The sequence below is a fragment of the Dendrobium catenatum genome, unplaced genomic scaffold (genome assembly GCF_001605985.2).
Source record: "Dendrobium catenatum unplaced genomic scaffold, ASM160598v2 fragScaff_scaffold_629, whole genome shotgun sequence".
NCBI lineage: Eukaryota > Viridiplantae > Streptophyta > Magnoliopsida > Asparagales > Orchidaceae > Dendrobium > Dendrobium catenatum.
Window position 1 is genome coordinate 874,586 of NW_021319091.1, and position 22,073 is coordinate 896,658.

The 22,073-nt window shown below is 42.0% G+C and overlaps 2 protein-coding genes across 2 annotated transcripts; both read left to right on the top strand.

Annotated features, from left to right (window-relative positions):
- Positions 1 to 7,411: 7,411 nt before the first annotated feature.
- LOC110094455 (subtilisin-like protease SBT1.5) lies at positions 7,412 to 9,703 on the top strand. Its single transcript, XM_020819695.2, has one exon. It carries the CDS (start codon positions 7,412 to 7,414, stop codon positions 9,701 to 9,703), a length of 2,292 nt encoding a protein of 763 aa, XP_020675354.2.
- Positions 9,704 to 12,506: 2,803 nt separating this feature from the next.
- LOC110094441 (subtilisin-like protease SBT1.5) lies at positions 12,507 to 14,899 on the top strand. The gene has a single exon (XM_020819676.2). It carries the CDS (start codon positions 12,511 to 12,513, stop codon positions 14,791 to 14,793), a length of 2,283 nt encoding a protein of 760 aa, XP_020675335.1. The 5' UTR covers positions 12,507 to 12,510; the 3' UTR covers positions 14,794 to 14,899.
- The last annotated feature ends 7,174 nt before the right edge of the window (positions 14,900 to 22,073 follow it).

Genomic DNA, 22,073 nt, shown 5'->3' on the forward strand with positions numbered 1-22,073 from the left:
ATTCTTAAGAGCAATGGCATTATCATGAGAGGCCTTGGCAAAAACAAGGAGATCATCAACGTAGAGAAGGTGAGAAATCTTAAGGTTACCAACCGTCATACCCTGTATAGAATTAGTATGGGTAGCTTCCTCAAATAAAGAAGAAAGGCAATCCATGACAAGGCAAAACAGATATGGTGATAGCGGGCAGCCTTGTCTTAATCCGGAAGATGAATTGAAATAACCTTCAAGAGCCCCATTGATTATAATAGTGAAATGCACATCAGTAATGCAACCCTGGATCCAAGTGACAAATTGAGGAGGAAAACCGGAAGGTCTAGGGCCAGAGTGCTGGAATTAGCAGGTAACAAGTAGAAATGAGTGGAGGTTGACTTAAAATAGAGGTTATTGAAGGCAAAACAGACATTGATCCTTAAGTGGAGGTTGCTGGCGAGAGTCCGGAAGGTCTAGAGCCAGAGTGCTGGAATTAGCAGGTAACAAGTAGAAATGAGTGGATAGGAATGAGCAAATAGGAGCCACAGCGAAGCAAGGACAACAGAGCGATGTGTTTCAGTAATTTCTTCCGCCAGGTAAAGATTTTTTACTCAAAGAACTAAGATTTGATGGTTTGGCTTATTTTTTTTAATTAATTAGTTATTTTCTCATTATCATATGCGTAGCTTCGTATAGAGCGGATCCCAGAAAGGATGAAAGCTCTACAAGAACTCATGCCCAACGCAAACAAGGTAAAAATGGAAGTGAAATTTCTGTATAGATTATTGTAGTTCAGCACTTAAGCTTATTGTGAAATTTATTTACAATATTTAAAATTATTTTTAAAATTTTATTTCTTATGAACTAATTCATTTAAGTTTTAACAAATTTTGAACTTCCATCAAGGTTATATTAAACTATCATAAATTGACCATTGTTTTTTCCAATACTGCAATTGTACTGGATTTGTAAGGTAATAGTGTTGCTTTTGCTTATAATTGCTGCCTTTTTCATGCATTTGGTCTTGTTCTTCTTGACCTTGTTGGGAAGGAAGACTATTCAAAAGCCCAATTTGTTCATTTTAAAGTACTTCATGCATAGCAAAAATTTCCATATGTTAAAAACTTGTTTTAAAAATGGTAAAAAAAAAATATTTTTATATTATTTACAACACAAAAAATGGTTCCCTTTTTATATTATCGAGAGAATATCATTAATTCTTTTAAGCTCTGCCTTGTGATGAATATTATTGGATTCAATAGAACATGTTTGAGATTTTTAATTTGTATTAATTCATATATAAAACATACCTTTGTTGTGACGGTCATATATTCGTTATAGATGTCTCTATTTATTTTGATCAAGGTTTTGAAAATTGGGCCGGACAAAGAACCGAAAGAAGGTGAGGTTCACGGTTCGACCGGTCGAACTGGATGACGTAATAAATAATAATATTATTAAATTTTATAAAATGAACGAGAAATTTTCCTCTAGTAACTTTACTCTTTATTCCATTTTCATATCAAACTAATCAAACAACATAAATATTGCATCAATTAAGTTTATAAAGCATAAAAAAATAACACAATATAAATGTGGCATCATATAAGTCAAGAAAACATAAACTAGTATTTCATAAATACACAATTAACTCATCAAACAAGAAATTTTTGAGAAATTCATACCTTTTGTCGAGCTCTATTATGTGTTGGGTGTTGAGAAATGCAGACCATCTTCAGTTCTATTTCTCTAAAATATGACACTGTTAAATGTTAGAGCTAACAAATACAAGAAATTTGGCAATGCTTGGGCTTATATATAAAATTCAGTTCTTTCCATCCCTGTTTCTAATACAGCTTGCAGATACTAACCTTTGCATGTTAACATTAATGACTGATCTAAAAGGGTTCATTTCATTTTTCATGGGAAATCTATATATCAAAATTTTAGCGCAAGAATAACACATTATTAATTCGATGTGAAAAAATTTATTTCAGAATGATACAGATTAACTGATACATACATATAATTTTGTGATAACTTTCATGAATATCAAAATAGCTAGCTTTATAACTTACGAATAATAACGAGTAAATAAAATGTAAGATGATATCGTTTTAGTAATTTGAAGGATATTGACACCGGAATCGACGGCGAAACTCCTCTTGAGTCCGGCGGCGACGGCAAAACTCCTCTCGAGCTCGGCGGCAATGGCAAAACTCTTCTTGAGCGTGACGGCGACGTCCTGTACGAGCCACGGAGAAATCTCTGTGGAACGCCGGGTTTTTTCCCTTGCTTCACCACTTGAACAAGATCAATATACAGAAAACGGACACAATTGCACTCAAAATCAATCTGCCTTTATTCAGTAATGTGGCAAGTATATATATACAAGGCATTTCAACTAAAAGCAATACGACAGACACATAATTGGCTATATAACAAAGTATTCTACTATGTAGCTAGTAGCTCCGGCGTCATACTACCGGGGTGGGAAGGAACTCATCCACGTCATAGTGGAGAGTTAAATCAGATACATTGAAAACCGCCGAGACATTATAATCGTCAGGACGGTCGATCTGGTATGCATTGTTGTTGATTTTTTTGACAATCCGAAAGGGACCGTTGTCTTTTGGTTTGAGTTTGCTGCATGCTCTCGGTGGAAATCTTTCCTTCCTCAGTTTAATCCAAACAAGATCGCCTACCTGAAATGAGTTGGTCTTCGATGTTTATTGGCTTGAACCTGATATTTGGCGTTCTGTTTAGCTATCTTGGTTTGCACTTGCTGATGTAGTTTCCTTATTTCTTCAGAACGTTGTTCCCCTTCCTGGCTGTAGTATTGAGTTGTTGATATTGGAATCAAATCAAATGAAGTCAAAGGATTGTTGTCGTACACAACATTAATTGGACTGAGTCCCATCGTCCGATTAGTAGAACGATTGAAAGCAAATTTTATTTATGGTAGAATAAAGTCCCATTGTTTAATATGCTTTCCAACAAAGCATCGCAGCAAGTTGCCCAAACTTCAGTTGACAGTTTCCATATTCCTGTCAGTTTGAGGGTGAGCTACTAAACTGAATTGAAGACGGGTACCCAATTTTCCCCTTAAAGTTCGCCAAAAGTGACTAAGGAATTTGACGTCGCTATCAAAAGTGATAGTCATTGGGATGCCGTGAAGTCATACAATCTCCTTAAAATCAAATGTCACCAATATGTGTTGCATCCAACATTTTGTTGCAAGCTACAAAATGTGCCATCTTAGATAATCGATGGACAATAACCATGATCGAATCCTTATTACGTAGGATCCATGGTAATCCCAAAATGAAATCCATGCTAACATATTCCCACGGGCCAAGAGGTACAGGTAGAGGCGTATATAAACCTGCATTGGTAATTGGCATTTTGGCCATCTTACAAACTCGTCAGGCTCTTACATATCGAAGGACATCCTTATACATGGTTGGCCAGTGAAACTTTTCCTTTAACAGACCCAAGGTTTTGTCGCGACCAAAGTGGCTAGCTAGGCCCCCATCGTGACATTCCACAATAAGCGCAAGTCTTATTGAGCCGTTTGGGATACAAATTCGGGACTGGAAGAAAAGAACTCCTTCATGAATGTGATACTGTGGACGGACATTGTTTTGACACAATTTCCATTCCATTTGAAAACCAGGATCACTTGAATACATTTCTTTTATGTTGTCAAATCCGACTACGACCTTGGTTTGCAACATTTGTAAAAGAATGCAGTGTCTGCTCAAAGCATCGGCTACTTGATTTTGCGTACCTGATTTTTGTTTAAGAAGGAATTGGAAATCTTCCAATGATTCAGACCAGTTGGCATGTCTTCCTCTTAATTTCTTCAGACTTTTCAAGAACCGTAGAACCGCATGGTCGGTATAAAGAACAAATTCTTTATAGAGGAGGTAATGGCTCCAATGATGTAAGGCAAAAACGAGTGCATAAAATTCTTTATCATATGTGGAGTACCGTCTTCAAACCTCATTCAGTTTTTCGCTAAAATAAGCCACCGGCTGACCTTCCTGACTTAGGACGGCACCTAATCAAACGTTGGAAGCATCGCATTCAACTTGGAATATTTTGTTAAAGTCAGGAAGTCGTAGAAATGGCGTTGTGGTCATCTTCTCCTTCAATTCGTCAAAACTGGTTTGGGCATCTTGTGTCCATCTGAAAACTTTTGCTTTTAGTAGTTCTATTAAAGGAGCTGCAATGGTGCTGAAGCGGGCAATGAACCGGTGATTAAAGGAAGCTAACCCATGAAACCGGCGGACATCCGTGAACGAGCAAGGTATTGGCCAGTTAATAATAGCCCGAACTTTGTCCGGATCCACTTCAATTCCTTCGGCAGAGAGTAAAAATCCTAGGAACTGAATTCTTTTATCCAGGAAAAAACATTTCCGATGATGAAAAAATAAATTTTTCTGTCTTAAGGATCTCTAACACTTGCCATAGAAGTAGATGGGCTTGCAAGTGAGAACTATATATCATTATATCGTCAAAATAAAGGATCACAAATTTACTCAAGAATGGTTGAAAATTTTGGTTCATGAGATGCATGAAGGTGCTCAAGGTTGGATAACCCGAAGGGCATTATCAACCATTCATATAATCCATCTCGTACTTTGAAGGAGGTCTTCCATTTGTCGCCTTCCCGCACGAGGATTTGATGATAACCACTTCACAAGTCTATTTTGGAAAAGATAGAAGCTCCTTGTAGTTGGTCGAACAAATCATCTACTCGTGGCATAGGAAATCAATAGCGAATAGTAATTTTATTAATGGCACAACTATCAATGCACATCTGGAATGTGCCGTCCTTCTTGGGTACCAACAGGGCGGGAATTGCACATGGACTGATGTTGGGTCTAATGAACCCTTTTGATAATAGTTCTTCCACTTGCTGATTTAATTCCTGGTGTTCGTCAGGTCGGAGGCGATAGGGAGGTCTATTGGGAAGAGTGGTCCCTGGTAGTAAATTTATGACATGTTGTATTTCACGTAGAGGTGGTAACCCGGCGGGAAGCTCCTCAGCCCAAACATCAACAAATTCATCAAGAATATGTTGAACTTCAGGGGGCAGTTGCTGTTCTGAATCATTGGTTTCTGTAAAAATCACTATGTACCCTCCATTAGCTTCTTGAATATATAATGGGCATTCTGCTCGAGTGATCATGAATTGGTCATTGGTGGATCCGCCAGTACTATTGTCCAATGGCACCAATATAATTGATTCTTCATCTTGACTAAAAGTGTATGTGTTGGCGCTTCCATCACGAAGGGTTTTTCTGTCGAATTGTCACGGCCTCCCCAACAATAGATGACAAGTATCCATTGGTAATACATCGCACCAGATTTGATCTTTGAATTTACCGATCGAGAACTGAACGAGGCAACGTTTAGAAACTTCCACCTCATTACCACGCTGAATCCATGAAAGTTTATAAGGCATGGGATGGGTTTCAGTTGGGAGTTGTAATTTTTCTACCAATGCAAGTGAAGCGATGTTCTCGCAACTTCCACTATCAACAATAACTTGGCACACTCGATCTCTTATGGTGCACCTTGTTCGGAAGAGATTGTGTCTCTGCACCGGTTCTTCTTGTTGACTGTTAAGCAATCTTCTGATGACTAAGAGAGTTCCCTCATCTGCCCCAATGATCGTCGGTTCGGTCGAATTGATGACCACAACTTGCTTGTCTTCAAGTGAGATTTCATCTTCGACGATCTACTTTTCTTCTATCACTGTGATCGTCCTTTGGGTGGGGCAATTAGACGCGATATGGCCGTAGCCTTGACATTTGAAGCATTTCCGAGAAGTATTTCCGCCATGGAGGCTTTTCTTGGGACACCGAAGGCTTTTCTTGAGATGTGGAGGCTCCACTCCGCTAAGGTTGGAGGTTTTTTTATCCCCAGTTTTCCCTGGGTTTGAATTGGGTAGGCTCAATCATCTTCTGTTGTTTCTCAACCTTTATGACCAGATTGATGACATCATGAAGTGTCCAATACAGCTGAAGCTGAACTACATGTGCAATTGTAGGCTGGACACAATCCATGAATCTTGCTATAGGATTCTCGGCCGGTTCGTTAAGATCGCATTTCAACGAAAGTTGCTCAAATTCTTCCACATATTCTTCTACGGAAAGTTGATGTTGATGAAGACGGTGTAGTCTCAAGAACAAATCTTGTATTGATTGGTGAGATATTTGCGTTTCAACTCTTTTTTCATTTTTTCCCAACGGATAATCTTACTTCTACCTTCTCTTGCTCGGGTGCGTTTCAGATTTTCCCACCACAAAGAAGCACTCTTCTTCAATTTGATGGCCACTAGTTTAACCATTCTTTATGCAGGTATTTCTTTGAAATCAAAGATTCGTTATACGGTATGTAACTAGTTTAAGAACTCATCGGGGTCCATTCTTCCTTCAAATTCGGGAAGATCGACCTTAATGCCACTATTATCTCGAAAAGTAAAACGATCTGGTATTGGCCTCCTCTGGGTGTCTTCTTCTGCACTGATATCTTCTTGCCAATTCTTGTTGCAATCGCCAGATTTCTCGTTGCTGGTCTTCCACCAATATGTCGCGGACTGGCTGTTGGTTATTTCTTCGAAGTGACATCTTGCCAGCTCTGATACCAAATGAAACCGGACCCTACGGCGGAACTCCTCTTGAGCCCGGCGGCGACGGCGAAACTCCTCTCGAGCCCGGCGGCGATGGTGAAACTCTTCTTGCGCCCGGCGGCGACGTCCTGTACGAGCCACAGAGAAATCTCTGTGGAACGCCGGGTGTTTTCCCTGGCTTCACCACTTGAACAAGATCAAGATACATAAACCGGACACAAGGGAAAAACAGAGAAATATTATTTGCAATCAAAATCAATCTGCCTTTATTTAGTAATCTGGCAAGTATATATATACAAGACATTTCAACTAAAAGCAATACGACAGACACATAATTGGCTATATAACAAAGTATTTTACTATGTAGCTAGTAGCTCCGGCGTGAGATATTTTAATTTTTGGGGGGAAATTATTTCAAGAACCTTCACTCTTGCAAAAACAATTCCCATGGTAGCAACCATGGCCGCTGCTAATGCCAGTTGCGACGGAATGACATGAGGCAGACCTTCGAACCGTCACCACACGTAATTATTTACAGTGGCGCGGAAGCTGCTGTATCAACGGTCGATTGGATTTGATTTTAAATTTTTGTACAGTCGAGTTTTATAATTTCTCCACTGTTCATTGGATCTTCTTGGAGGATCACGGTGTCCCCCCTCGCGCGAAGCTTCACTGGAGCCTACTTGACGGCATAGGATTCTTACGCACCAGCTTCCAATCAGTACTCCTTCCTCAATTTATTTAATCTACACCCTTTTTGTTCTAATCCTCACCAACCTACGGTCCGCCGCAGCAATGGGGAACTTCACCACCAATATTATTCTTCTCATCATCCTTCTCTTCCTACACCACACACATACGACCCTCTCCCTTCCCCTGCTCCCCATAACCTCCACAAACCAAACCAAAGTATACATCGTCCACGTCCTGCACCCGGACGGCCCCACCGAGCTACTCACCCACGACGATCGCGAAAAATGGTACCTTTCCTTCCTCCCCAACGCCACCCTCGACTCCGGCGAACCCCGCATGGTCCACACCTACTCCGTCGCTATGTCTGGATTTGCCGCCCGCCTCACAACCAACGAAGTTAGGCTCATGGAGTCCATCCCCGGCTTCCTTTTCGCCCACGTTGACAAACCCTTCCACCTTCGCACCACTCACACCCCCACCCTCCTCGGCCTCAACCAATACAACAGCCTCTGGGAAAAATCTAACCAAGGCGAAGGCATTATCATCGGCGTCCTCGACAGCGGCATCACTCCGGACCACGCCTCCTTTGCCGACCCCGGCCTGCCTCCTCCTCCCCTCAAATGGCGAGGCCGTTGCGACCTCCCCGCCGGCTCCTCCTGCACTAACAAGCTCATCGGCGCCCAAGCTTTTACCCACATAAGCAAAATAACCCCCATCGATGAAGATGGGCATGGCACCCATGTCGCAGCCATCGCGGCCGGCACGAAGGTTCCAGACGCAGCGGTCCTCGGCCAGGCTAGTGGTACCGCCTCCGGGATGGCCCCGCGGGCTCACATCGCGATGTACAATGTCTGCAGCAAGAGGTCCTGCAAAAACAGCAACTTGATCAAGGGCTTCGACCAAGCCATTATCGATGGTGTTGATTTAATCCAGACCTCCTCTGGCGGAGCAAATTACGCTTACCGCTCAAACGGCGTAGTCATCGGATCCTTCGCGGCCCTCAAACGTGGAATTTTGACCGTTAACTCTGCTGGCAATAGTGGCCCTTCCAAAAGCATTCTCGACAACGACGTTCCATGGATGCTCCATGTCGGCGCCGCCAACATCGACCGCCATGTCACTGCAATGCTGAAGCTCGGCAATGGCATGGAGTTCAAGGGCATGTCGGCTTACCAACCAGACCCTTCAACCGCGGTGGACCTACCCCTCATATATCCTGGAGTCAACGACATCGACGAGAGGTTATCCTGTAAGAGTATGGGTGGCTTGGACGTCGTTGGCAAAATGGTTATGTGTGGCACCGGCCGCATTGATAAAACAAAGAAGGCCGAAGTCGTGAAGGCCGCCGGTGGAGCTGCCATCATTGTCATGAACAAACCAAAGGAAGGGTACACCCTGAACGCCGACCCCTATAGCATCCCCGCCATCCATGTCTCCCACACCGATGCCGCTAAGATCTTGAACTATTATGCAACAGACCAGAATGCTACAGGAACAATAACATTTAAGGGCACACACTATGGATTTCGGCCATCGCCGACCGTTGCTAGCCTTTCCTCGAGAGGGCCAAGCTTGCTCAATGGTGGCATACTGAAACCCGACGTCATTGCCCCTGGAGTGAACATCCTTTCGGCGTGGCCCTTCAAACCTGGGACTCATGAAATCTCTAATAACACAAAGAACTTCATCATGGAGAGAGGGACCTCCGTGGCAGCACCTCATGTCTCCGGCGTCGCAGCGCTGTTGAAAAAGTTACACCCTGATTGGTCCCCCGCGGCAATCAAATCGGCCATTATGACCACAGCTTATTCCTTAGACCGTGATGGGGATCCGATAAAAGATGATGCGTCGAAAATCGATGATCCTTCTGGCAAGCGTGATCGTGCAAGTATCTTCGCCATTGGAGCAGGGCACATAAACCCAGCAGCAGCCAATGATCCGGGACTTGTTTATGATTTCATCAACGCGGATGATTATATTCCTTACCTCTGTAGCTTGAAAGGGTACACTAGTGCGATGGTTACTCGCATTGTGAACCAGTATGTGACTTGTGGAAAGAAGATGGGAGCGGAGGAAGTGAACTATCCATCAATACAGGTGTCGATGGGGTCTGCTGGAGCCAAAAACAAGACCGTGCAGCGGACGGTGAAGAACGTTGGGGAGGCGAGCGCAAAGTACACAGCAAGTGTAGTAAAGCCGAGCGGTGTGGAGGTGGTTGTTAGCCCGGAGACGCTCGAGTTTTCGAACGTTGGTGAGGAGCGGAACTTTACAGTAGCGCTAAGCTTGACCGGGAAGGGACAACTGAACAAGGATGATGTGTTGGAAGGTAGGCTTAAGTGGGTATCACAATCAGGCAAGCAGGAGGTGAGCAGCCCCATTGTCGTCATTGCGTGATTTTGCTATTTCGTTGCCATTAAGTGTTGACGGGTTCGTCACCCTTTAAAACAATTTGAAATAATGTGAAGTATTTGAAATGTGAGTAATTGTATGAGAGATGTTAAATCCCATAATAAAATAATATTATACTTTTAAAACATTTAATATAATGATTATAATTTTATTAAAAATTTCAAAGTTGTGCTACGCATAGATTAGAATTTCATTAAAAACTAAGCAGCTCATCTTAGTTTATGTTGACTTGAACGAAGCTTATTAATAAGAGGATACACAAGAGAGATAGTCTTAAGCTTTTCCATTCTGCTCAGCAATGTAACAGTAGCACATATATATACTACTGGCCGTTGGCGAGGAATATGATTGAATGGCGGAGATGCGCCTGACGGTTTTCTACATAGGAGCATTTCAGTTGCTTTTGTCAGGTAACAGAGGAAGTGGCATGTGTAGCGATAGTGATGTTCAACGGTTTGCATTATATCTTTTATCAGCCTCCTTCAAATTTATGATCTAAGATCTGAGCGTTAATTTGTCTCTGAGATAATGAAATCTTTTGATTGGCAAAGCTTTACTAAAGCTTTTTTTTTTTTTTTCCCAAAAAAAAAAAAAAAAAGCTTTAGTAAAAATATCAGCCGGCTGACCAGCAGTTGCTATATGATGGACAATTATAGAGTTTGATTTAATGCATTTCCGAATATAGTGATGATCTATGTCAATATGCTTGGTTCGGGCATGAAATACAAGATTTTTGGCTAAGGCTATTGCAAAAAATATTATCACAATAAAGTGATGTAGGTTGCTGTAAATTTATGTCGAAGTCTGTCAATATAATCTGCAAAGCCAAATGATCTTTGTGACAGCTGAAGTTGTGGACCCTTAGAATGATAACTTTTTAGGAAATACATATGTTTCCTTGGATTGGTGTTTATCTTCCCGATGATGCGTATTTAATAAGCTGATTATAATTATAGATGCATAAATATATTAATATATAATTGGACATAAACTGAAAATAATAAATGTATGATAAGTCATTTTGGGGTACAATATTGACACCTTATATGGCTGCATTTATAAGCATTCAAATATTTTGACATTAATAATAGTTCTGTCATATATACTTATAGAACTAGCATACTAGAAAATATTGCAGAAAATATAACATGTGTCTTTGCTATTTTGATATAGTGACTATAGGTTGTTATTTTTACTTTTTAGTCGTTCATATTGCAATATTGCATGTTTCATTCTTTTGTCTTTTATGCTTTGATAGATACTAGTTAATTGCTAAGTTTGATTCATTAAACTCACCCATGTATGCCGATTTAGGCTCAATTAGAGACAGTTTTCTTACTATTTTTTAGGACGACTTTTTAGCACATAAATTTTTAATTAAAAACTTTTTTATTTGTACTAAAAAGTTAATTTATAAAGCAACAAAAAAGTTGGTCCCAAACCAAATATTAATCATGTTATAATCTGTACTATTATTGGTAGCTGGCGTGATCTATATAAATTTGAGTTGGCCTATTATTTTTATCAATATGACAGGAAGTTATTTTTTTAGTCTTTATATAGAGTAATGAAGGTTGGAATTTGTATGTGTCAAGTGGAATGATTTTGGATAATTTTATTAGCCGGATGAATATATGTTGTGACCTTTGAATCGTGTAAATAATATGTGATTTTACAGGTTTTACGCATCACATAAACATCTAGAACCAAAAATTTCTGGTTTGGGTTGACACGAACCTGGAGCGGGTCGGGTTCGGGTCCGGAAAACCAATCCGTTTGAAAAACCGGGTCGAGTTCGGGTTGACCCGGAAACCCGGGAATGACCGAAAATCCATTTGCCCGAAGTTTGCCCCCTTGACCGGCCCTTCCCCACAACCCCGCCTACCCCAACTGCCCTGCATGACCCGCGGTCCGCCTGCCTGCCTGCCTCGAGTCGCATTGCGTTCGCGTGCTTGTACGCGACTGGCGTCCACCGTCCGCGTGACCGGCCTAGAGTCGCATCACCAAAAATCATCCGTGTGCCTTGTGTCGCGTCCGCGACTCTTCACATGACTAGCGTTGCATCCGCGTGACAGGCGTCTCGTGACCCTAAACCCTAATCGGGTCGGGTCGGGTTGACCCGAACCCAAAGCAGGTCGGGTTCAGGTCCGAAAAATCGACCCGTTAGTAAAAACGGGTCGGGTTGACCCGTACCCGAATAGTGTCAGATCAATTTTGAATTCGACGCGAACCCGACCCGTGACCCGGAATTGACACCCCTATATATCAAAAATTTAGCGCAAAATTAACACATTATTAATTCAATGTGAAAGAATTTATTTTAGATTGATACAGATTAACTTAAATACATACATATAATTTTGTGATAACTTTCATAAATATCAAAATAGCTTTATAACTTATGAATAATAACGTGTAAATAAAATATAAGATGATCTCGTTTTAGTAATTTGAAGATTTTTTTTTAATTCTTTTTTTGGGAGAAATTATTTCAAGAACCCTCACTCTTGCAAAAACAATTCCCGCGGGAGCAACTAAGGCTGCTAATGCCTGCGGGGTTAACGGTCGATTGGATTTTATTTTAAATTTTTGTACAGTCGAGTTTTATAATTTTGCCTCTGCTCATTGGATCTTCTTGGAGCATCACGGTGTCCCTCCTCGCGCGAAGCTTCACTCGAGCATACTTGACGGCCTAGGATTCTTACGCACCAGCTTCCAATCAGTACTCACTCAATTTATTTAATCTACACCATTGTATTCTAATCCTCAGCAAGCTCCGGTCCGCCGCAGCAATGGCGAACATCACCACCAATATTATTTTTCTCATCCTCCTCCTCTTCCTACACCACACACATACGACCCTCTCCCTTCCCCTGCTCCCCATAACATCCAAGAACCAAACCAAAGTATACGTCATCCACGTCATGCACCCGGACGGCCCCACCGAGCTACTCACCCACGACGATCGCGAAAAATGGTACCTTTCCTTCCTCCCCAACGCCACCCTCGACTCCGGCGAACCCCGTATGGTCCACACCTACTCCGTCGCTATGTCTGGCTTCGCCGCCCGCCTCACACCAGACGAAGTAAGGCGCATGAAGTCCATCCCCAACTTCCTTTTCGCCCACCTTGACAAACCCGTCCACCTTCGCACCACTCACACCCCCACCCTCCTCGGCCTCAACCAATACAACAGCCTCTGGCAAAAATCTAGCCAAGGCGAAGGCATTATCATCGGCGTCCTCGACAGCGGCATCACTCCCGACCACGCCTCCTTCGTCGACCCCGGCCTGCCTCCTCCTCCCCTCAAGTGGCGAGGTCTTTGCGACCTCCCCGCCGGCTTCTCCTGCACTAACAAGCTCATCGGCGCCCAAGCTTTTACCCACAAAGGCAAAAAAACCCCTATCGATGAAGAAGGGCATGGCACCCATGTCGCAGCCATCGCCGCCGGCACGAAGGTCCCAGACGCAGGGGTCCTCGGTCAGGCCAGTGGCACCGCCTCCGGGATGGCCCCGCGGGCTCACATCGCGATGTACAATGTCTGCACCAAGAGCTCCTGCACCAACGGCAACCTGATCAGGGGATTCGACCAAGCCATTATCGATGGAGTTGACTTAATCCAGATCTCCATTGGAGCAAAAAATTACGATTACAGCCTTAACGGTGTAGTCATCGGATCCTTCGCGGCGCTCAAACATGGAATTTTGACCGTTAACTCTGCTGGCAATAGTGGCCCTTTCAAAAGCATCCTCGACAACGACGTACCATGGATCCTACATGTCGGCGCCGCCAACATCGACCGCCATGTCACTGCAATACTGAAGCTCAGCAACGGCATGGAGTTCAAGGGCATGTCGGCTTATCAACCAGACCCTTCAACCGCGGTGGACCTCCCCCTAATATATCCTGGAGTCAACCAAACCCAAGAGACGTTAACATGTCAGAATGGATCTATGGCTGGCTTCGACGTCGTTGGGAAGATAGTTCTGTGTGGCACCGGCTACATTGATAAAACAGAGAAGGCCGAAATTGTGAAGGCCGCCGGTGGGGCTGCCATCATTGTCATAAACCAACCCTGGGAAGGGTACACCATAAACGCCGACCCCTATAGCATCCCCGCCATCCATGTCTCCTACAACGACGGCATTAAGATCTTGAACTATTTTGCGGCAGACCCGAATGTTACAGGAACAATAACATTTAAGGGCACAAACTATGGAACTCGGCCATCGCCGACCGTTGCTAGCTTTTCCTCGAGAGGGCCAAGCTTGCTCAATGGTGGCATTCTGAAACCCGATGTCATTGCCCCTGGAGTGAACATCCTTTCGGCGTGGCCCTTCAAACCTGGGACTCATGAAATCTCTAATAACACAAAGAACTTCATCATGGAGAGAGGCACTTCCATGGCAGCACCTCATGTCTCTGGCATCGCAGCGCTTTTGAAAAAGTTACACCCGGATTGGTCCCCCGCAGCGATCAAATCGGCGATTATGACCACAGCTTATTCCTTAGACCGTGATGGGGATCCGATAAAAGATGATGCGTCGTCTGGCAAGCGTGATCGTGCAAATATCTTCGCCATTGGCGCAGGGCACATAAACCCAACAGCAGCCAATGATCCGGGACTTGTTTATGATTTCATCAACACGGATGATTATATTCCTTACCTCTGTAGCTTGAAAGGGTACAAAAGTGCGATGGTTACTCGCATTGTGAACCAATATGTGACTTGTGGAAAGAAGATGGGTGCGGAGGAAGTGAACTATCCGTCAATTCAGGTGTCGATGGGGTTTCCTGGAGCCAAAAACCAGAGCGTGCAGAGGATGGTGAAGAACGTTGGGGAGGCGAGCGCAAAATACACAGCAAGCGTAGTAAAGCCGAGCGGTGTGGAGGTGGTTGTAAGCCCGGAGACACTCGAGTTTTCGAACGTTGGAGAGGAGCGGAACTTTACCGTGGTGCTAAGCTTGACCGGGAAGGGACAACTGAAGAAGGATGATGTGTTGGAAGGTAGGCTTAAGTGGGTATCACAATCAGGCAAGCAGGAGGTGAGCAGCCCCATCGTCGTCACTGCGTGATTTTGCTATTACGTTGCCATTAAGTGTTCAGGGGTTTGTCGCCCTTAATGACAATTTTAAATAATGTTAACTATTTGAAATGTGAGTAATGGTATGACAGATGTCAATCCCATAAGAAAATAATTTTAAAACTTTAAAACGTCAAGCGGACTTTTAATATAATGGTTAAAATTTTATTAAAAATTTCAAAGTTTAGCTATATGTAAAGATTATAATTTTATTAAAAATTACGTAACTGTAGAAACTTGAATCATAGAGGAAGAAGCACTTCCTACATGAGCTTTTTGAGAAGGTGGAGGAGAGGGAAGAAGAAGAGAGGGAGAGAGCCAAATGCACAGAAACTTTATTTCTTGGCCGCATATCAAAGCCTAAAGAGCTCCTATATATAGACTTTTAAAGCTATACAAATAGCTACACTATTGGTCATACATGCCAAACAAGAAACATAAACTAAAAACAATCATAAATCTAGGAACAAATATCCAACAATCTTCAGCTTGATCCTAAATTTACATAATAAAAGATAACAACTGTTCATAAAGAACAACCAAAGAATAACCCGCCGATCTTCTTCGCCAATCGAGTCCATCGGACGGTTAACAAATTTCTCAAGAATTGCTCCACCATCTTCTTGAGTTTCCAGCTCCACCTCCCGACGGATCTTCTCCTGTCGCACTGCGTCCCACGCAGTCAATTCCCAAGCACCATGTGCCCCGCTTCCGCACCCTGTGAATTGAACTGCACCCTAAGCCTCGTGCCCGCGCCCTGTGCCTCCAGCCCATGTTCTACTCCTCCAGCCCGCGTCCGCGCCTTGCACTCATGTGGTCTGACTCCAACAACATCCTGCACGTATCCACCCGTTCACCGAGCCCTACGCCTTCACTTTTGCTCCGCTAGTCACAATCCCACGCCCTGCACTACTATGTCCGGCCAGCACCCTGTGTGTCTTTCACCAGTGCCCTGCGCTCCTATGCGACCTCCTCGTGCATCGCACAACCTCGCACCTCCAAGCGCTCCGCACTCCCTGTAACATCAGTTTGCTCCAGGATCGTCCGGGCCGATCGTGGATCGTCCCGGGACGATCAGTTGAAATTTTGTTCCAGAATTTGTACAGAAGTTACAGGAAAGTTTTCCTCCCAGAATCGTCCGGGCCGATTGGGGATCATCCCGGGACGATCAGAGCAATGCCCAAGTCAGAGAGTAGGGGTTTTTATTGTCCAAGAAAATTAATTATCGTCCTAAGAAATCATCCCAGGACGATGTGATTTTGGTCAGATCGTCCAGGACGATCGTGCGATCGGCCGGGCCGATCAGAAGGTTATTTAACTGAAATCAGTCATTTTGAAGAGAGAAAAATTAGATATTTTTATAAAATCATTTTGAGGAGAGAGAAAGTCGAGGGCAAAAGAGGAAAAATTGATTTTTGGGCAACGTCGGGCCGTTTTCGTCCGTCGAGACAGTTCAAGAAATTGGTGTACGCAAGGTAAGGCACATTCCGCCTTTCTCAATTTTCAGAACGGAGAAGTTTGAACGATTTTTCTGTCCGGATTTCGTTTTCGTTAGCGAATTTCGTCCGTATTTTCCGATTGGTTCAGTTTTTACCGCGTAACTTTTGGTATGTTTCTGAGGTGCCGAGTGCGCACATTTTGATTATTTTCTGAAGAATTTTGACCGGATAGTTTTGATTCGGCGGTGTTTTCTTTCGACTGTAATTTCTGATGATGTCTAAATTTGTCTGGGCAGTAAAATGAACGTCTTATAATGTTGTTGTGAATGTTCTGTGGTAATTTGGTAAATTTCTGATTCGGTGAATTTTGTGTAAATTCCGTATACTGTCGTTATGCCGCTGGATTTTCGTACAATTTCTGAAATTGTCCGGATTTGTTCTAAAATGACATGATATGATTGTGTGCTATAAAAAGGGAGCTTTAAGGGGTCAGGATCCTGTGAGATCCTGTTTGTGTCAGGGAAAATCTAAAATAAGCTCTGAAATCTGAAAACAAGTTCTGTTCCGGATCCGATGATAAGTTCTGTTCTGGTGCTACAAGCACATCTGTTCTGGTGCCATGAGCACAAAGGGAGGCATAAGGGGTCAGAATCCAAGAGATTCTGTCAGTGTCTGGGAAGGGAGGCATAAGGGGCCAAAATCTGTTGAGATTCTATCAGTGTCAGGGAATCTATTCTGACTTTTGATATGTTCTCAATTGATATGATTTCTGATTTCCGTATGATTCTGATATGATTTATGATTCTGATACGATTCTATTATGTTCTAATTTGATCTGATCTGTATGATCATGTTCTGATTCAATTTCTGGAATTATGATTTCTGTGATTTCTGTTATGTTCTGATTTGATATGCGATTCTGTTGATCTGATTTCTGTACGGATTTCTGTCTGATGTGTTGATGTGGATTCTGAGGATTTTGATTGGATGTTTGATGTATTGCTGAGCTGTTGTAGCTCTTCCTTGTTTTCTGCGTGGTTTTTAGGTTCTGAGAAAGAGAAGGAAGTCTTGGAGTAGGAGTTCTGAGTCTGATCCGTTATAGGTATTTTGGTACTTTTGATTTTTATACAGTAATGGCTTTTCTGTTCTGTTTTTCTTTCTGTCTGAAAGCCATGAGCTGTATTTATATACGATTCCTTTGAGGAAGAAAAGATAAATGATCTGTTCCACTGTATTTTGATGTTTATAGTAGCTCTATGTGTCTGTTTATGTGTGTAAATGTTTGGAAGAAAGTTCTGAAACAAATTCCAAAGCCAGATCCTGGAATCAGTTCAGTCAGTTTGAGTCTGGCCACGACCCGATGCGAGCGGGATCCGTCCCGGTCGGGTTGGGTCTATTATTCGTCCGCCTTCTGCTGATCCCACGACCGAACTGGCGGGCTGCTCCCGCTTCACCCGCACATCTTGCTCCTGATCAAGAAGCCCACGCGCACTGCTCCAGACCACTGCGCCCACCAGCGCTGCTTGCCGAAGTCGCCTCCGGCTTCACTCGCGCGATCAAGTTAGCATCATATAAGACCCTCGCCGCCTGAGTTTGCTGCGTCTCCGCTTTCTTGAATCGTTTTCTATGGACAAGAAAACCACCTTTGGCTCCTCCACCTCGAGATCGTCACCACCGTGGCTGTGATACCAAATGTAAGATCCTTCACTTGAAAGGAAGAAGCACTTCCTCATGATCTTGAGAGAGGCGCCCACGCGCACTGCTACGGACCACTGCGCCCACCAGCGCTGCCTATGTAATATCAAAAATCTGCTCCAGGGTTGTCCAGGACGATCTGGATCGTCCTGGGACGATCAGTGGAATTTTTGCTCCAGAATGTGTCCAGTTTTGCTCCAGGTGATTTTCTGTACTTATCGTCTAGGCCGATTTGGACATCGTCCAGGCCGATTGTCACTGTAGAAAATATCGGCCTGAGAATAGTTCTGGGAACCGTCCAGGACGATCCAAAATGGTCTGATCGTCCTGGGACAATTTGGCGATCGGCCGGGCCGATCTGTGTATTATAAAGCTGATTTCAGTCGTTTTGAAGAGAGAGAAAATCCAAAATTAAAAATAAAAATATCTGAGGAGAGAGAAAGTCGAGGGTATTTTGGCAAAAGTTGATTTTCGGACGACGCGGAGCTGTTTTCGTCCGAAGAGATTGTTCAGGAATTTGCTGTACGCAAGGTAAGGCACATTCCGCCTTTCTCAATTTTCAGAACCGTCGAGTTTGGCTGTATTTTCTGTCCGGATTTCGTTTCCGTTACTGTTTTTCGTCCGTATCTTTTGATCGGTTCAGTTTTTACCGCGTAACTTTCCGTATATTGTTGACGTGCCGAGTGTGCACATTTTGGTTATTTTCCGAAGATTTTTGTCCGGGTATTTTTGATTCGGCGGAGTTTTTCGTAGACTACATTTTTCTGTGAAATTATAAATTTTCTGTGCAGTAGAATAAATGTTTTGGAATGTGATTATCTATATTCTGTGCGAATTTGGTAAATTTTCTTTGCAGGACATTTTGTGTAAATTCTGTCTACTGCCGTTGTGCTGCCCGATTTTTATCTGATTTCTGAATTGCCCGGATTTCTTCCGAATTGAAATGCTATGTGTATAAGCTATAAAAAGGGAGCTATAAGGGGTCTGAATCCTATGAGATTCAGTTAGTGTCTGGGAAATCTGAAATGAGCTCAAATCTGAAATCTGATATCTGTTCTGTTCCGGATCCGATGAATTCTGTTCTGGTGCTATAAGCACATTTGTTCTGGTGCCGTGAGCACAAAGGGAGGCATAAGAGGCCTGGATCCTATGTTTGGATTTTGTTTTGATATCTGTCCGATTCTGTTTTGATTTTTGGTTGAATTTCTGTCTGATGAGTTTGGTTTTGGATTCTGAGAATTTTGATTGGAGGATTGTTGCTTTGTTGAGCTGTTGAGCTCACTCTTGTTTTCTGGTGGTTTTCAGGTTCTGGGAAAGGGAAGGAAGTACAGGAATAGATTCAGAGTCTGATCAGTATAGGTATTTGTTTGTACCTTTTGATTTTTGTATAGTCATGGCTTTTCTGTTCTGTCTTTCTTTCTGTTCAAAAGCCATGTACTGTATTTGTAGATGATTGTTTTGAGGAAAATGAAAAATATAGATGTTTTGTTCCGCTGCATTTGGTGACTTATAATAGCTCTGTTATTCTGTGTTTGTGTGTCTGTTGAGTTGATTAATTTGGAAGATTCAGTTCAGTAACCAAATTCCAAAGCCAGATCCTGGATAAAGAGGTTTGGTCGCGGTCCGGCTCGGGCGGGATCGGTCCCCGTCGGGTCGGGTCGTGACAGCCTACCGAAGTCTCCTCCGGCTTCACTCGCGCGATCAAGCTAGCATCATATCAGACCCTCGTCGCCTGAGTTTGCTGCGTCTCCGCTTTATTGAATCATTTTCTATGGACAAGAAAACCACCTTCGGCTCCTCCACCTCGAGATCGTCACCACCGTGGCTGTGATACCAAATGTAAGATCCTTCACTTGAAAGGAAGAAGCACTTCCTCATGATCTTGAGAGAGGAGCCCACGCGCACTGCTACGGACCACCGCGCCCACCAGCGCTGCCTGCCAAAGTCGCCTCCGGCTTCACTCGCGCGATCAAGCTAGCATCATATCAGACCCTCGCCGCCTGAGTTTGCTGCGTCTCCGCTTTCTTGAATCGTTTTCTATGGACAAGAAAACCACCTTCGGCTCCTCCACCTCGAGATCGTCACCACCGTGGCTGTGATACCAAATGTAAGATCCTTCACTTGAAAGGAAGAAGCACTTCCTCATGATCTTGAGAGAGGAGGAGAGAGAGAGGAGAGGGGAGGAGAGCCGAATACAACAAAACTTTATTTTCTTGGCCGGCTATTACAGCCTAAAGAGCTCCTATATATAGACTTCTAAAGCTATACAAATAGCTACACTATTGACCATACATGTCAAACAAGAAACCTAAACTAAAAATAATCCTAAATCTAGGAACAAATATCCAACAGTAACTTATCTTGGTTTGTTCGTTGAGGGCTTTGGCTACTAACCAAAAGCTCTTCCATTCGAAGCTTACATATGTGATATGTGTATGTTTGACTTAGCTAGGTTTCGTTTGTGATGGCTTTTTTTATTATTTTTTAAAGCAGTTTTTTGGTACAAAAATTAAAAATTTTGTACTAAAAAATTATTTTAAGTAGCAGTAAGTAAATCATCTCAAACGAAGCATTAATAGATCAAATGCCCCAAAAAAATAATTAAAAACTCTACATTTATACGTGCTAAACTGCTAGCTATTCCATAAATTCTAAGATGAATGAGTTTCTGAAAAGTTGATTGATAAAATAATCAGACTATTCGATCAAAACGAATAATATCTCGATGTTTTAAAATTTACCCTATTATAAGAAAGATTTTTAACCGTTATAGGGATCATTTGATGTCTTTCATAAATAAAATATTGAGTTGTATCTTATTAATTAATATATTTCTAGTCTTTTATTGCTTAATTACTGTAAATTCATTTATAAGCAGGGGGCTATGTATTTGGTTAGTTTGAGGAGTTTGATTTACGAATTAATTAAATATCAATTAATTTTGATTGAAAAATTAAAAAAAAATAGACCGTTAAAATTATTTTTTAAATTAAAATTTAATTTGTTCAGATCAATTAGATTTTTTATGAATTGAAATATAATTATGTTACCCCACCGGGTTTAGGTGGGCTGGTGATCGTGCTTGTTTGGGAACCCCCCATCCCAAGTTCAAATCCCCACTCATACGGCACGACTCCTTAAGTGGAGAGAAAAGAACTGTGAGTCCTGCACCATGGGGTTGGTTGCTGGTAGACTCTCCGAGGGATTAGTTACGCTGCCAAGCACCTCTTTTAGGAGGTGGCAGCGGGTAGATACACAGGTTCCACAAAAAAAAAAAAGGAATATCAAGAAGAATATCAAATAATATTTATGTAAATTTGAAGATTTGACCAGTTGAATAATAAATATGTTACGTTTATCTTTCTGTAACTTATTTATTTATAATTTATAGGATTCTTTAATTTAATATTTGAGAAAAAAAATCGCAAATTTAATTTTCGGTTTGATAGATTTTTAAGATTAAAATATTGAATAATGAATTAAAATAAAAAAATAAAAAATAATAAATAATTGAATTAATATTTTAATAACTAAACCAATTTAATTAAATTAATGTTTATTCAATTTGATTTTTGATTTTATCCAAATAATATGCACCCTTATTTGACAAGTAAATTAATGAATCCATAATGAATCAAAATTAGAATATGGGGGCCGTCTTAATACATTATGGCAACGGAAGAGCTTTGCTTTCAAGCTTTTCAAAACATGATTTAAAAAAGGTTTCGTTTGTGATGGTTGTCTACCTATTTTTTAAAGTAGCCTTTTAGCGCAAAAGTTAAAATTTTTATACTAAAAAGCTGCTTTAAGAAGCAGAAAAAATCGTCCCAAACGAAGGCTAAGACATTGTTTGGGACACTTTTCTTAATGATTCTTAAAACAAAATTTTAGTACAAAAATTTTAATTTTTATTCTAAAAAATTACTTTAAGAAACAGTAAGATAGGCGTCCCAAACAAAACTTAAGACTATGACATAATTTTCTTACTACTTTCTAAAGATATTTTTTTAATTAGTTTTTATTTCCCCTCGTTTAAAATAATATTATTCTAATCTCGACTATGAAACCAATTTGTATATTTTTGTATTATTTATATTCTCAATATTTTGAAGGTAAGAAATACAAATATATGAGTTTT

Excerpts from the sequence above, each read along its gene's own strand:
- LOC110094455 (XM_020819695.2), top strand. The coding sequence starts at position 7,412 with ATGGGGAACTTCACCACCAATATTATTCTTCTCATCATCCTTCTCTTC.
- LOC110094441 (XM_020819676.2), top strand. The coding sequence starts at position 12,511 with ATGGCGAACATCACCACCAATATTATTTTTCTCATCCTCCTCCTCTTC.